Source organism: Loxodonta africana, chromosome 1 (assembly GCF_030014295.1).
Source record: "Loxodonta africana isolate mLoxAfr1 chromosome 1, mLoxAfr1.hap2, whole genome shotgun sequence".
Classification (NCBI taxonomy): Eukaryota; Metazoa; Chordata; class Mammalia; order Proboscidea; family Elephantidae; genus Loxodonta; species Loxodonta africana.
In genome coordinates, this window is record NC_087342.1 from 30,591,696 (window position 1) to 30,607,869 (window position 16,174).

At 47.1% G+C, this 16,174-nt stretch overlaps 1 protein-coding gene across 1 annotated transcript; it reads left to right on the plus strand.

Moving 5' to 3' along the window:
• The first annotated feature begins 718 nt into the window (after positions 1-718).
• LOC100663617 (transmembrane epididymal protein 1A-like) lies at positions 719-1,501 on the plus strand. Its single transcript, XM_003413016.1, has one exon. It carries the CDS (start codon positions 719-721, stop codon positions 1,499-1,501), a length of 783 nt encoding a protein of 260 aa, XP_003413064.1.
• Positions 1,502-16,174: the final 14,673 nt, after the last annotated feature.

Consider the following 16,174-nt stretch of genomic DNA (forward strand, 5'->3'; position numbering starts at 1 on the left):
CCAGAGCTGCAGAATCAAGACTCAGAAGCAGCACAACTGCAGCCCCAGTGCAGCAGACAGCAATGACTAGGACCTGAACCACACCTTCTCCCTTATACCTGTGGCCACTGAGTCGATTCCGACTCATAGCAACACTATAGGACAGAGTAGAGCTGCTCCATAGGATTTCCAAGGAGCAGCTGGTAGATTTGAACTGCCAGCCTTTTGGTTAGCAGCCAAATGCTTAACTACTGTGCCACCAGGGCTCCCTCTCCTTTATAGACACTGAAATATGTGGAGAAAGGGAGCTACACCAGGGATCTGGGGAAGGGCTGAGAACTTGGCCATCAACTGGTTTGTGTTTACCGGCTGGTGAAACCTGGGGTGGCTCAGTCAGAGTGGTAATAAATGATAATAAGCACGTCTACTGAGTACTTCTTCTGTGCCAAGGATTTCACAGGCAGCCTTTTATTGCCCACGCTGAACACAGAAATGAAAGCTCAGAGCTTCTGCAGGGAGCAAAGCAGTTGAGAAGTACTGCCCTTTTCTGGAGGGCTGCCTTGTTTGGGAGGAGTCTGCCTAGTCCTCAGCTACCTCAAGACAGACGTGGCCCCCACGGTGCCTGTACCCACCCTGTGTGGGAACAGCTGAGGTGGAGCCAGCTCCTGGCAGGGTAGAGGTGGTGAGTCACTCACGGTTCCCACTCATCCAACTCACCGAGCAGATTGTTGGCTGAGCCATGGGCACACTCCTGGGACACCTGGTTCCAGGCCTGGTCATCTATTCCAATGGGCTCTACTATGCAGTGGTGGTGTCCCGGGCCCTCCTGCGGGGCCAGGAGCAACTCTTCCCCCCACTGTCCCCAAAGCACAACCGAGGCCAGAGGTGGTGGCAACAAGCACGCATGGAGGGAATGGTGAAGGTAGGGGCTTTCTTGATCCTGATCTTTGGAGAGTTCTTCTTCCCACCTGGAACCAACTGTTTCCCCATGGTGGACTGGAAGGACCCTCAGCAGCCTTTCCAGAACCACAATTCATGGGAGCATGCCACCATTTTTGGGTTCTTCCTGCTCAGTGGCCTGGTGGACCTCGTAAGCCAGGTGTGGCTGGCACAGCAGAGCATAAAGCTAGAGCAAGCAGGCACAATCTTGGCCTTGGTTGTGCTGTTGCTGCAAATGGTGGCCCACATTGAGCACAAGAATGCCCTGGAGATCCGTGTGCACAGCCTGCTGTTGCTCCCTGTCTTCCTGCTGGCCCTGGTGCTCACCACTGAGGTCTGGGTCCCTAGCCAGCCCTCGCTCTGGGTGTTCAAGACCTGGTTGCTGCTGGTGTTTGGCTCCTGGATGCTGCAGATGACCTCAGTGTTGTACACTCCACTCTCTGGACAGCCCTGGCGGGCTGAAGACCCCATGGACCTCGCCTTCCTCACCATCTTCTTCTGCTGGCACTTGGCCTTACAGGCTGCTGTGCTGGCTGCCATCTATGCCCTCTGCAGCCTCTGGCACCGCCGCTGCTCCTCCTAGAAGGAACTCCCCAGGGGCCAGGTACCAGCTGTGCTCCACAGGCCCACATGCCGGAGAACACGAAAAGCTCCGAGCAGAGGCCATGCTGCAGGATGGGGACATCTAGCTTAAAGACTGTCCTACCCCTAGCTGTGCTCTGTCTTATTCCTGAAATGAGCTTCTTGAGGATGTCACTGGGTGAGTGACACCTGGGACCCACATTGTGGCTTCCCATCTCAGGAGTCATGCTCCTTGTTCTCAAATAAACCTGGCTTTTTATGGTGTTGAACTATCAGCCTTTCTACCCGTGTCAACTGTCTGTCTTATTCTGTGGGTTTGGTTTTCAGGCCTCTCTGATGGGAATCAGTGCTTCTCCTCTCTGACCGTTTCTGGAATCCAGGATGGGATCCTGGAATGGGGAAGTAGAAGGATATGAGCATAGATTGGATGGATAACCAAGTTTCCCCTGCTCCAAACCATACTGATATTGGGTTGGGAAATCCCCCTTCCTTATTCTTCTTCTTGAAAAGTAGATTAGCTGTTCTTGAGCTTAACCAAAATTTGGATAAAGCTACTTTAAAAGGTAAGGTAAAGGAATCCCAGGGTGGGATAACTGGTTAAGTGTTTGAGTACTAGCTGGAAACCCTGGTGGTGTAATGGTTAAGAACTATGGCTACTAACCAAAAGGTCAGCAGTTCAAATCCACCAGGTGCTCCCTGGAAACCCTATGGGGCAGTTCTACTCTGTCCTATAGGGTCACTATGAGTTGGAATCGACTCGACTGCAATGGGTTTTGTTTGTTTTTGTTTTACTAGCCAGAAGGTTACTGCTTCGAAACTACCCAAAGGCATCTTGAAAGACAGGCCTGGTGATCTGCTTCCGAAAGGTCACAGCCTTGAAAATCCTATAGAGCAGTTCCACCCTGCACACATGGGGTCGCCATGAGTTGGAATCCACTTGATAGCAACTAACAACACAGCAAGGCCACTGAAGTTCTAAATTATTCAGAGAGTTTAAAAGTAAGGCAATAATAAACACAAAAACCAGGAAAATGACCTCAGAGGTGAGGAAGGAAGGGAGGCAGCAGAATGGAATACGGTGGGCATACAAAATAGATTTTAGTTATTGATAAGGCTTTCGTTCTTAAAACTAGTGGCGGGTTCATGGGTACACAAGGAGGTAAATAAAATGAAAGACCAATCATGGACCAATGGTGAGTGGACGAATGATGAGTGGGGCATGAACCAAAGATTATAATGAACCCAGTTATGGGCATCCGAGGTCCATTTAAAGCCATGTGGACTGGTCTTTGGCCGGGGGGGATGGGCCTCTTGGGTGGAAAAGGTTGTGTGTGTTTGTACCTAAGGCTGGAAGATTTAATGTGAGGGAAAGGGACTTTGTAATGGCAGCTGACATGATTGTAAGGATTTCAGGTGCCTTTATTTTTCTCCTTTTTGGTTTCGGTTTTGTTTTCCTGTGTAGGGGAGTGAAGAATTTGTTTAAGAAACAAAATTGATTCTAGTCACTTCAGCCCTGAAGGGAGCAGGGGGTGCCAGGAATCCTTGCACTGTCTGTCAGCAGATTCTGGGGGAGGGAGGGTCCAGCCAAGAGTCCCCAGCAGTGGGGCAGATAAAGTCCTCTTAAAGCAAGGATGTCCACAAAGCTTATTGGTGGTTACCCAGGGTGGGTGGGAGGGGGATGAGGAGGTACTCCTTAGAAGGCACAGAGTTGTTACTCAGGGTAATGAAAACATTTGGAAGCCAATAGTGTGATGGTTTTATAACATGGTGAATGTAATTAATGTCACTGAATTGTACATGTAAAAACAGTTGAAATGGCAAAGGTTTTGTCATAGATATATTTCACCACAATAAAATTTTTTTAAAACTAAATGTTTTTCATATAATAGCTAATGCTCAAATTGTCTGCTTTCCTCTGATGTAAAAATATCCAACTTTTCAGTAAAATCTGCTTCTCAAATAAACGTTTTGTGTGAATTATTCTGGGGGGAAACAAAGAAAAAGGTCCAGACCTGGGTTGGAAGGAGCAGAGGGGAAAGAGTTCCCATGAAATATGGGGTACAAATGATGGCAGTGCCTCCGAAAATGCAGAAACTCAGAGCTGAGAAGGAACCTGAGAATATCAGTACCCTTGGGTTCACAGAAATTCTCAGAAAGTCTTTGGAGGGACAAATAAATAACAGTGCCAGCTGACAAACAGATTATGTAGGTAAAAATGAAATAGAGCAAAAGTAAGCTCGTAGAAATACATATCCTTTGGTACAATTGGAGGCATCTTTTCTACTGGCAAGAGTCTGCTTACGTGAGATGAATAAACTCAACATTTGGGGGTGTGGAGAAGCGGGAAGAAGGGAGTAAGACCAGCCACAGATGTGGAGAAAGGACCACAAAGTAAAATCCCCACTAGTGGAGCTGCTGCAATTTCACAACAGATGGTATGGCCAATATGCAGTTATCAGAGAATGGAAAGCTTAAAGAAACGAAGTTTTCCAAGATGGCGGACAAGATGAGATGCAGCTTGAAGACACCACAGAACATCACCTAAAAAAGCAGCGTGCCTGAGCATGGAATACAGGCCCTGGGAGTTCTTCGGCAAGTGAGTACAGCTAGAAAAGGGGAGCAAGGGAAGGGATGGGAAGTGTGTAGGGACCTGGGAAACTCAGGCTGGGTGGGGGAACTCCAGGTGTTGGGGGACAAAAGATGCCTTGTTCTGCCCCAGCAGCTCCAGCAGCTGAAACCAGGCCAGCTGAGCTTATCCTCCCAGGGACGCAGGGAGCAAGCTGAGGAGAGGCCCAGCACCCTTCCTTCTGGCAGGCCCCCACCCTAGGCAGCCTTGGAGGTCTAAATCAGATTTACTTTCAGGAACTCACTCCATTGACTAGCATATCTGCACCCACTGACTAGAGACCAAAAGCGAAAAGGTGGGAAAATAGAAGAGACAGACAGCTTGTGGCTTCCCAGCTAGTCTCCTGGGGAGGCGAGTTTACACTGGTCAGTGCCGTTTACCTTCGGTGGCCCTGCAGACAAGTCATGGCTCCCTGGGGAGGAACCTCTGGTCTGTATATCTGTGTGCTCACCCAGTTCAGCAGAAAGCTGGCCACTTGAGAGGTGAGACTCACACCAACAGGGCTTCTCATGTATTTCTGAGACTTCAAAGCACACTAGCTTTATGATAAAAGAACTTCATTCCCAAATACGGTCGTTGAGACATCACCTCACTGTGCTGCTTCCACAGAGTAAGAAAATATTTATTGATTGTTTTCTCATCACGAAGGTAATAGAACTTCACTGGAGAGGCATCTGGGACTCAGACAGGTATGAAGAAGAAAATTTAAATCCCTCACAAGCTTACTCTTCATTCATTCGACAAGTATGTATTTCTGTCTCAATGCCGGGTGGTCCTCTGCTCTCGGCTGCAGAGATGGACAGCACAGGCTGAGACCCTGCTGGCTCCCATGCGGCTTACAGGCTAGGGGGAAACAAACCAGAGACAATGCAATAAGCATAGAATATGTCAGGTCATGGTAAGTGCCATGAAAAGAAAGTAACAGGGCAAGGAGGAGAGGAAGATTAATGGGAATAGGGGGATTACATTTGGAGAGTTAAGTGACATGCCACTGAGAAAGAAGCTTCGAGAAATTTTGGATGTTTTTCCATTGAACATTTTAACTGAACGTTAGCATTTTTATTATTTGTTGCAAGTCTTCAGATGAAATTTTTTTTATTGTGCTTTAGATGAAGGTTTACAGAGCAAATTAGGTTCTCATTAAACAATACACATAATGTTTTGTGACATTGGTTGCCAGCTCCACCACAGGTTAACACTCTTCCCTTCTTGAACTTGGGTTCCCCATTACCAGCTTTCCTGTCCCCTCCTGCTTTCTTGTCCTTGCCCCTGGGCTAGTGTGCCCCTTTAGTCTCGTTTTGTTTTATGTGCCTGTCTAATCTTTGCTGAAGGGTGAACTTCAGGAGTGACTTCAGTACTGAGTTAAAAGGGAGTCCAGGGGCCATACTCTTGGGGTTCCTCCAGTCTCTGTCAGACCAGTATGAATTTTTTTTTTTTAATAAACAATTTTTTTCTTAGAAAAGCAATACTTGCTCAATGTAGGAAGCGTGGAACATACCGCATAGTAGAGAGAAGGCCCATTTTCCGTAATAGTACTATTGCTGCCGTGGCCGTCGAGTCAATTCCGACTCGTGGTGACCCTGTGCGTGCAGAGGAGAACTGCTCCGTAGGGTTTTCGAGGCTGTGACCTTTCAGAAGTAGATCACCAGGCCTTACTTCTGAGATGCGTCTGGGTGGGTTCAAATCACCAACCTTTTGGCTTGTATTACTACAGGGTAATCCTTCCAGGTGTGTTGGTCATCCCCTTCCTCCTTTGTGGGTTGTTGAGCTCAGTACATGGTTTTTGCACAATTGAATGCTGCTTTTCTTCTCTTAACCCTCTGTCATAGCCCATGGAGTGTCAGAGTGTTGAGAGGGGAAGTACCAGAGGCCACCATTTCCCTTGCATGTGGGAAAAGACCTTCACAGAAGCCCAGGTGCCACCCTGTCTCCGATGTTTCTGAAAGAGCTTGAGACAAGTGACAGTAAGTCCCAGGGGCCCAGAAGTCAAGCCTTGGGCAGTTGAGCTGTCCCGTGCAGACCCAAGGGGAGCAGGAGCACCAGCAGGGAGGATGAAGTGTTTGATTCAAAGGTAAAGGTGAGGGAGGGGGCAAACCCACAGGGATGTCAGGCAGGAGCTGGAGAAAGGAGACAAAGGCAGCAGCAAGGTCTGACTCCACAGCCAGGATAGATGCCTCTCTGTCCCAGAGCCTGGGGCAACCCCAGACTCCCCTAAATCTCCTACAAGGGAGATGCCTTTTTCTTTGTTGATAGCTGCTGTCAAGTCAGCCCCCAACTCATGGTAACCCACACACAGCAGAAGGAAATGCTGCCCAATCCTGTGCCATCCCATGATCCATTGCAGATCGGGCCATTGTGATCTGTAGGGTCTTCATCCGTAGGGTTTTCGTTGGCTCATTTTCAGAAGTATATCTCCAAGCCTTTCTTCCTAGTCCATCTTAGTCTGGAAGCTTTGCTGAAATCTGTTCAGCATCCCAGCAACAAGCAAGCTTCCACTGACAGCGTGAGGTGCATTGGCCAAGAAGGGAAACCCTGGTCTCCCACATGGAAGGCGAGAATTCTACCCCTGAACCACCACTGCCTTTGTGTCAGGAAGCCCCAAAGGCCCTGGCCAGCCAGTGGCAGAAAGCAAATACAGCATTCCCTCCCTCACCTCCAGCATCTGCCCCACCCCACCGCACCCTACCCACCTCTTCCCTCTGGTGCTGGGCCTGCTTCTTGCTTCTTGCCCTCCTAGGTCATTTTGGAACTAAAGATCACTCACCACCCCCAACTCCACCCAATTAGGTCATGAGAGAGTTTTATAATCAAGGAGTTGCCCTTCAAAAATCTTGGTGTAAGTCTACTAAACCCTAAGGAGAAGAGTCTGGTTGCCTGTAACAGTGGAGATGGCTGGTCCAGGGTGCCAGGAACCCCCCACAATTTGTGCTCACATCCTGCATGTTTCACCAAGGTCCAGCCCAAACGGTTTGGTGCTTTGAGTGATGTGTGCTCAGGCTCCTACAAAGCCTTGTGACTTTCTAGCTGTGTGACAGTAAGCAAATTACTTACCCTCTCTGAGCTCCAGTTTTCTCATCTGAAAAAATGGGAAGAATAATAGGCACCTTTTAGGGTTGTGTGGGAGCCCTAGTGGTGCAGTGGTTAAGAGCTCGGCTGCTAACCAAAAGGTCAGCAGTTTGAATCCACCAACCACTCTTTGGAAACCCTGTGGGGCAGTTCTACTCTGTCCTATAGGGTCGCTATGAGTCAAAATTGACTCCATGGTGGTGGTTTTTGGTGCTGGAGGGTACCTATGTATAAAATGGCATTAAAATGAAGATGAGGGCCTTTTATGAGAGGGAAGGACAGGGAGCTGGGGAAAGGACAGGATGGTGGGGTTTAGATTTTAGTGTTTGCAGTGTGGCCTCAGGAGTGGGTGTCTGAAGTGCATCAAGTCCCCAGAGATGAGAAGATTCAGGAACAGAGATATCAGCATGGGGGTGGGGCCCAGACAAGGACAGGGACATTGCTCAAGACGTAAGAAGGACCTGAGCTGGCAGGGAAATCAGGATCATTACCAAAACCCTCAGAGGGCAAGGGGGCGACCCAATGGCAGCACAAGGGGGGCTAGAAGGTGCTTTGAGAGCAAATGGGGCTCAGATGGTATCTGAGAGGTGGGGCGATTGTGCAAAGCCTTCAGCACAGAGCCTGGTACACACGGATGCACAATAAATATCAGTTGAAGTGGTTTGTGTATTTCCCCAATAAATAAATATATATATATTTTTTTAATGTGCCAGGTACTGGGAGGGAAGCAAGACCAGGGTTCCTTCTTTGAAGGAGCTTAGAGGCCTCGGAGGAGACAGACAGGTAAGACAGCTTTTGCAGAACAATACAACCTTGACTATGAAGGAGACCCACACAGAGGAGCCAGACCTGGAGCAGGGAGGGCTCCCTGGAGCCTGAGGAGGGACTAGGATGGCCAGGTAAAAAGGGAGGTGGGCAGTGGTCCAGACAAGAAAGGCAACCTGGACTCTGGAGGCTAATGAGTCAGCAGACAGTCAAGGAGCTGAAAGAATGTGGCAGGGTTGGCCGCCCACCTGCCAGGGGAGCCGGGAGAGTTGGGGGGAAGAGGAAAACGGACTAGCCACACAGAGACCAGGGGAACCTTCTGAAGGCTATAAACAAGGAAGCACCCATTTTAACCAATACTTATATACTGATATATATACCTGTGTGCCAGGCACTTCTTCAAAGAGCGTTCTAAAATTACAAGTTCATTTAATTCATTTAATCTTCCTACAAGCCCTACGAAACAGATCCCCAATTCTCTCTTCTCAATTCAGCGGTCCAAAACTCGGAAAACCGACAGATTTTTATAGCTCATTCGGCAGCAAAATTTGAGCTGAACTGACATGAAGTTATTTATATCTTTATTTGCCCCCACTTAATGCAAATATCCATATGTTTTGCTGCAGAAGGATAAATGTGCTTGATTACAGGGCCCTGCTCCAGACCTTACTGGGGGTGTTATGAAATACATGGCATATGGAAAGCACTGCCTTTAGTAAAATCCAAAATTTCTAATTTTGGGGACATACACGGCCTCAAGGGTTTTGGAAAAGGGACTGTAAAGTTGCCACCGAGTCGATTCGGACTCATGGCAACCCCAAGTGTTTCAGGGCAGAGCTGCACTGTGTAGGGTTTTCAGTGGCTGTGACCTTTCGGAAGTAGATCGTCAGGCCTTTCTTTTGAGGCCCCACTGAGTGGATTTGGACCACCAACCTTTTGGTTAGTAGCAGAGCAATTAACTCTTTGTGCCACCCAGGGACCCCTGAAGAACTGTAGGCCCCTGCTAACTCCCCCGCCCCTGTTGCTCTTGAGTCAATTCTGACTCATAGTGATCCTACAGGACAGAGTAGAACTGCTCCATATGGTTTCCAATGAATGGATGGTGGATTCAAACTGCTGACTTTTGGTTAGCAGTTGAGTTCTAACCACTGAGCAAGAAACCAGGGCCCCAGACCTGAGTTATTCTCACCATTTTACAGATGAGGAAACTGAGGCACATAAAAAAAAATGAGTAATTTCCCCAAGGCTGCATAGGTAGTAACAGAGCCAAAATATTAACCCAGACAGCCTGGCTCTAGGGTCTAGGACCTATCCGATCTAAATTGTTCTCCATTTTAGAAAGATGTCTGTAGTTACTGTGAGGGAACTAGACTGGAACAAGGGAGACCAGTAAGAAAGCCGTAATAGTTCACCAGACAAAGGGCAATGGTAAAGATGGAAGGGAGGGAGGACTCAAGAGATATGTAAGAGGAAGATCAACACAGCCTTAAAAAACTTGTTGCCATCAAGTCGATTCTGACTCATAGCAGCCCTATATTACAGAATAGAAATTCCCATAGGGTTTCCAAGGAGCGGCAGATGGATTCGAACTGCCAACCTTTTGGGTAGCAGCAGAGCTCTTAAGCACTGAGCCACGAGGTTGTTACCTGGCCAGGAGGAGTTGGGGGCTGTGGGAAAATAAGTCAAGGACAACACCCAGGGTTCTGGGGAGGCTGGGTGATGGGCCATCAGTGATGTAAGGAAAGAAAGAGGGCGGGGGTGGAGAAGAAGATGATGAATTCAGTGCTGCACGTCCTGTGTTGGAGTTGAGATGTCAATTAGGTACACGGATGTACATGGCTGGTGTTTGTGAAGGAGGCCTGGGATCAAGATCAAGGTTTGGGAGTTGCTAGACATAAGTGATCGCGAAGCCATGGACTATATAATGACATAAATTTCTAAGTCACAGTGCCAAAGAACCACAAGCACTTAAAGTTAGGGAAGTAGAAGAGACTCCAAGAGATTAAGAAAGAGCGCCCAGAAAGGTAGGAAGCCAAGAAAAGAGGGTGTCTCAGGAAAGAGGAAGAAGTCAACAATGTTAAATGCTCCTCCCTCCCACCTTCTTCTCCAAGTGACGGACGCCCAGGAACAGGTTGGAGCGCATTTTCCAACATCCAGCAGGAACTGGTCCTAGCATTGCCCAATCCCAAATTGCCTAACATCAGAGCCCAGGGTATCAACAAGGAGCCATGGGAGCCCAGAGGAGCAGCAATGAAATCTTGCTTGGGGTGGTGGGGGCTGGGTGCGGGGAACAGGGCCAGTTTCATGCAGGAGGTTTCACATGAGCTCAGTTGTGGTCAGCCCTTATACCATAGTTTTTAAAAACACAAAGTTGAGTCTAGTGAGTCTAGTTGAGTCTAGTGCCACTTCCTGTGCACCTGAGTGATTGTCAGTCAGCAACTTAACCACCTCTGGGCTTTGGTCTCTTCACCTTACAACTGGGATAATAATGCCTGTCTCGCAAGCTTGTTGTGAGCAATAGGCATATGTAAAGAGAGGTCAGCACAATACCTGGACTTGTGGAAAGGGCTCAAAAAGCTGTTTTAATTATTATTTATATTAAGAACTGTCATTACATCTAGGTTAATTGGCATAACAAAGTTCATTAAGAAAGCATTCTGTATTCCACTTTGGTGAGTGGCACCTGGGGTCTTAAAAGCTAGCAAGCAGCCATCTAAAATGCATCAGTGGGTCCCAAACCACCTGGAGCAAAGGAGAATGAAGAACACCAAAGACATAAGGAAAATATGAGCCCAAGAGACAGAAAGGGCCGTATAAACCAGAGACTCCATCAGCCTGAGACCAGAAGAACTACATGGTGCCCAGCTACCACCAATGACCACCCTGACAAGGAATGCAACAGAAAGTGAAAGTCCCTGACAGAGCAGGAGAAAAGTAGGGTGCAGAACTCGAATTCTAGTAAAAAGACAAGACTTAATGGAGGGACCCCAGAAGACATGGCCCCTGGACTCTCTGTTAGCTCAAAACTAAAACCGTTCCCAAAGCCAACTCTTCAGACAAAAGTGAGACTGAACTATAAGCCATAAAATGATACTCATGAGGAGTGTGCTTCTTAGCTCAAGTAGACACATGAGGCTACGTGGACAGCCCTTGTCTGGAGGTGAAATGAGAAGGCAGAACGGGACAGGAGCTGGTTGGATGGACAAGGGAAATCTGGGGTAGAAGAGAAGAGTGTGTGCTGTCACACTGTAGGGAGAGCAACTAGGGTCACATTACAACGTGTGTATAAATTTTTGTGTGAGAAACTAACTCGAACTATAAACTTTCACTTAAAGCACAATTACAAAAACAAGAACCGTCATTATTATTTACCAGGTAGAGAAGGGTGAGGGTGAGGGTGAGGGTGAGGGTGAGGGTGAGGGTGAGGGTGAGGGTGAGGGTGAGGGTGAGGGTGAGGGTGAGGGCGTTTCAGGAAGAAAGAACACCACTAACAAAGGCTGACAAGACAAGATGTACTGAGAACCAGGACCTGTCTGCTGGGCTGAAAATAAGCTGGGTGGGGTTGTGAGGCCTGGGAGTAGGAAAATGAGGTTCAGCAACTTCTTCCTGTTCCTTATCTCATGTTTTCTGGGATCCACTGGCTCTCACCTTCCACAGGGTGGGAACATTCTCTCTAGCCCCCTTATTGCTGATTGAGCTCAGGCTTTCGTCATCACCTGCCTGGACCTTGCGTGTCTCCTAACTGGTCTTCCCAGGTACAGTCTTCCTACCAGCACAGGCCCTACATGGTCCCAGAGCCACCTCCGTGGGAGGTGGTGAGGTCATGTCGACTCCTGCGTGTAGCCATTCTGTTGCTGCCCACTCATTGCCTTAGCACAGAGCGCACCTCCAAGGCCACTCACAGGCTTCCTCCCCTCTGTCTCACCCACCTTTCCCGCCACAAACCCATACTCTGCTCTGGAGTCTAGAGGACAAAACCACATGCCTTTACCCAAAGGTGCCACAGACTTGCTCCTAGGCCTTTGCACACTCAGCTCCTCCTGCCTCCCTCGAGTCTTCCCTTGCCAATATATTTTCATCATTTTAGACCCTGTCCACTCCCTCCTCAGTGTTGTGTGGCTCCAAAAAACCAGTTGCCATTGAATCAACTCTGACTTACGGTGACCCCACGTGGGTCAGAGTAGACCTGTGCTCCGCAGGGTTTTTTTCCCCTTAATTTTATTTATTTTGTTGTTGTTTTTGATAATATACACAGCAAAACATACACCAATTCAACAGTTTCTACAGGTACAATTCAGTGACATTGATTACATTCTTGGAGTTGTGCAACCACTCTCACCTTCTTTTTCTGAGTCATTCCTCCCGGTGAGCATAAACTCATTGCCCCCTAAGGTTCCTGTCTAATCTCTCAAGCTGCTGTTGTCAGTTTGATCCCAGGCAAACAGTGTTTAAAACAGCATAATGCTCCAGGCAGATATTCTTTGCTAGTTAAGCTAAAGTATTGCTCAGATGATTTCAGGGGATATTTTTGGTTTAAGGTTTAAAGATTACCTCAGGGCAATAGTTTCAGGGATTCTCCCAGCCTCCAGAAAATTTGAAATTCTGTTCTGCATCTCCCCATCCCCTCCCTTCTCTGCCTCCCATCCCTGATCAGTACCTGATCAGGATTCTTCTACAGAATCTTTGATCAAAATGTTCAGTAGTGGTAGCCAGGCGCCATCCAGTTCTTCTGGTCTCACGGCAAAGGAGACAGTTGTCCATGGAGGCAATTCCATATCCTCTTCCTATTCCTGACTCTCTTTCTTCCTCTGTTGCTCCAGGTGAATAGAGACTAATTGTTGTGCCTTGGATGGCTGCCAGCAAACTTTTAAGACCCCAGGCACTACACAACAAACTAGTAGGTAGAACAATAGCACTAAATACATTATTAGGCCAATTAACTGGAATATCTCATGAAACCATGACCCTAAACTTTCAAACCAAGGAACCAAATTTCATGAGTTGTTTGGTTTTACACAAGCAGCCTCGGCAGCTACTCTTTTTTCCTTTGTTTTTGTTCACAGAATTTTGCCAATTCAACTTTTTATAGGTGTACAACTTATTGACAGCAATTTACAATCATTGGCTGTGCAACCCTACCCTTAATCTTTTTGTCATTTTGTACTTTAGATGAAGGTTTACAGAACAAACTAGCTTCCCATTAAACAGTTAGAACACATATCATTTTATGACCTTGGTTAACAACCCCACAAGTCAATACACCACTTCTTGACCTTGGGTTCCCTATTACAAGCTTTCTTGTCCCTTTCTGCCTTCTAGTCCTTGCCCCTGGGCTGATGTGCTCCCTTTAGTCTCATTTTGTTTTATGGGCCTATCTAATCTTTGGCTGAAGGGTGAACCTCAGGAGTGACTTCATTATTGAGCTAAAAGGGTATCCGGGGGCCATACTCTCAGGGTTTCTCGGCCCAGCAAGTCTGGTCTTTTGTTTGTGAGTTAGAATTTTGTACTACGTTTTTTTCCAAATGTGTCTGGGACCCTCTATTGTGATCCCTGTCTGAGCAGTCAGTGGTGGTAGCTGGGCACCATCTAGCTGTGCTGGCCTCAGTCTGGTAGAGGCTGTGGTAGTTGTGGTCCATTAGTCCTTTGGACTAATCTTTCCCTTGTATCCTTAGTTTTCTTCATTCTCCCTTGCTCCCAAAGGAGTGAGACCAGTGAAATATCTTAGATGGCTGCTCACAGGCTTTTAAGATCCCAGATGTTACTCACCAAAGTAGAATGTGGGACATTTTCTTTATAAACTCTGTAATGCCAGTTGAGCTAGATGTTCCTGGAGACCATGACCCCCCACGGCCCTCAGCCCCGTAACTCAGTCCCTCAGGGAGTCTGGATGTGCCTATGGAGCTTCTACGACCTTGCCTTGTACAAGTTGTTTTCCATTCCCATACCTCCCCTTCCTTGTAACCATCAAAGGTTGTTTCTTTTTATGTGTAAACCTTTTCATGAATTTTTATAGTAGTATCTCCTACAATATTTGTCCTTTTGTGATTCACTTATTTCACTCAGCATAACACCCTCCAGATTCATCCATGTTGTGAGATGCTTCCCAGATTCATCCTTGTTCTTTATCGTTGCGTAGTACCCCATCGTGTGTATGTAGCACAGTTTGTTTATCCATTCATCTGTTGATGGGCATCTAGGTTGTTTCTATCTTTTTGCTATTGTGAACAATGCTACAAAGAACATGAGTGTGCAAAATTCTATTTATATGAGGACTCTTATTTCTCTACCTACACTTAATCTTAACCCACCTGTTCCCCCTCCCACCCACCTCTGGTAACCACTAATAAACTGGTCTCTGTACATCTATACACTCTTTTTATATAAGTGAGGTCATACGGTATTTGTCCTTTTTTGATTGGCTTATTTCAATAATGTCTTCAAGCTGCATTCATACTGTAGCATATATCAAGACTTCATTTCTCCTACTGGCTTTGTAGTATTCCATTGTATGTATGTACCACGTTTTGTTTATGCATTCATCTGTTGATGGGCATTTGGATTGTTTCCACCTTTTGGCTATTGTGAATAGTGCTACAACGACCGCTGGTGTACAAGTTTCTGTTTGAGTCTCTGCTTTCAAGTCTTTTGGATATATACCTAGGAATGGAATTGCTGTGACATATGGTAGTTCTGTTCTTAGTTTTTCGAGAAGCCACCACACTGTTTTACACGATGGCTGTAATATTTTACATTTCTACCAGCAATGAATAAGGGTTCCAGTTTCCCCACATCCTCACCAACACTGGAAACCCTGGTGGCATAGTGGTTAAGAGCTATGGCTGCTAACCAAAAGGTCAGCAGTTTGAATCCACCAGGTGCTCCTTGGAAACCCTGTGGGGCAATTCTACTCTGTGCTATAGGGTTGCTATGAATTGGAATCAACTCAAAGGCAATGGGTTTCACCAACATTTGTTATTTTCTGGGTTTTTTTTTTTTTTTTTGGTTGTTTTTAGCATCCTAGGAGGATTGAAATGGTATCTCATTGTGGTTTTGATTGCATCTCTCTGATGGCTAATGATGTTGAGCACCTTTTCATGTGAATGTCCTCTTTGGTGAAATGTCTTTGCAAGTCTTTTGCCCATTTTACGATTCGGTTGTCTTTTTGTTGTTAAGTTGTCAAAGTTTTACATGTATTTTGGTTATTAGATTCTTATAGGATATATAGTTTTAGAAGATATTCCCCCAGTCAGTAGCTTGTCTTTTCACTTTTAGGGTAAAGTCTTTTAATGAACCAAAGTTTTTAATTTTTATGAGGTCTTATTTATTTATTTTGTCTTTTGCTTTTCCGTAGGGTTTTCAGTGACTGATTTTTCCAAAGTACATAGCCAGACCTTTCTTCCAGGGTGCCTCTGGGTAGATTCAAACCTCCAGCCTTTTGGCTAACAGCCAAGCATGTTAACCATTCTTGCACCATGCAGGGACTCCGTGTGGCTCCAGGACAACACTTGATGCTGAGACTTATGACATGTGCTATACCATTTGTTCCAGGGACACCTTGCCCTCCACTCCCACTGCTGGATTGAGAGCCCTTCAGCACCTGTTTGTACCTTAAGTACCTATCACAGTGCCTGGCACTTCACAGAGGTGCAAACGAAATGAGTAGAGTGATAGAGATTGGGAAGATAGGGCTAGAGCATGGGAAAACTCAAAAGCTACCTGAGGAGTTAGGTTATGGGGAAACCAGCAAAGATTTGGGGGCCAAGAAATAGCATACTGATGTGTTTTAGGGAGATGATCACAGTGGGAGGCCAGGGCAGCATGAGTGTGCTCAGGATGGCAGGACATCACCTCCAGAGAAAAGCTGGAGACAGGAGAGCAGCAGACAGCTGTAGGAGAGTCACCGCCCCTTTAGAGTATCAGCAAGCCCACAGGGAGCGGGGTGGGGGGGCGGGGGTGATGGAGAGAGAGCTGCCCCGTCAAACAGGGAAAAGAGGAGAAGCTAGACTCTCTCCATGTGCTCAGCCATGGCCGCCCTGGACACGGCCACCCTGGGGAGAAGGGTCTGTGAGCATTCCAGGTACTGCCTGCTTCAGTTGTCTGATCCTATCCCACCCAGAGCTCTGCACCCTCAGGAATGGGAACTGAAATGATGGAGGGTCTTCACTGCTGGGGCAGGGGGACATTACTGTGGGTTGTAGAACAGGTGTTGCTATACTA

Bases quoted from the DNA above. Each gene is read 5' to 3' on its own strand.
- LOC100663617 (XM_003413016.1), top strand. From the start codon at position 719: ATGGGCACACTCCTGGGACACCTGGTTCCAGGCCTGGTCATCTATTCC.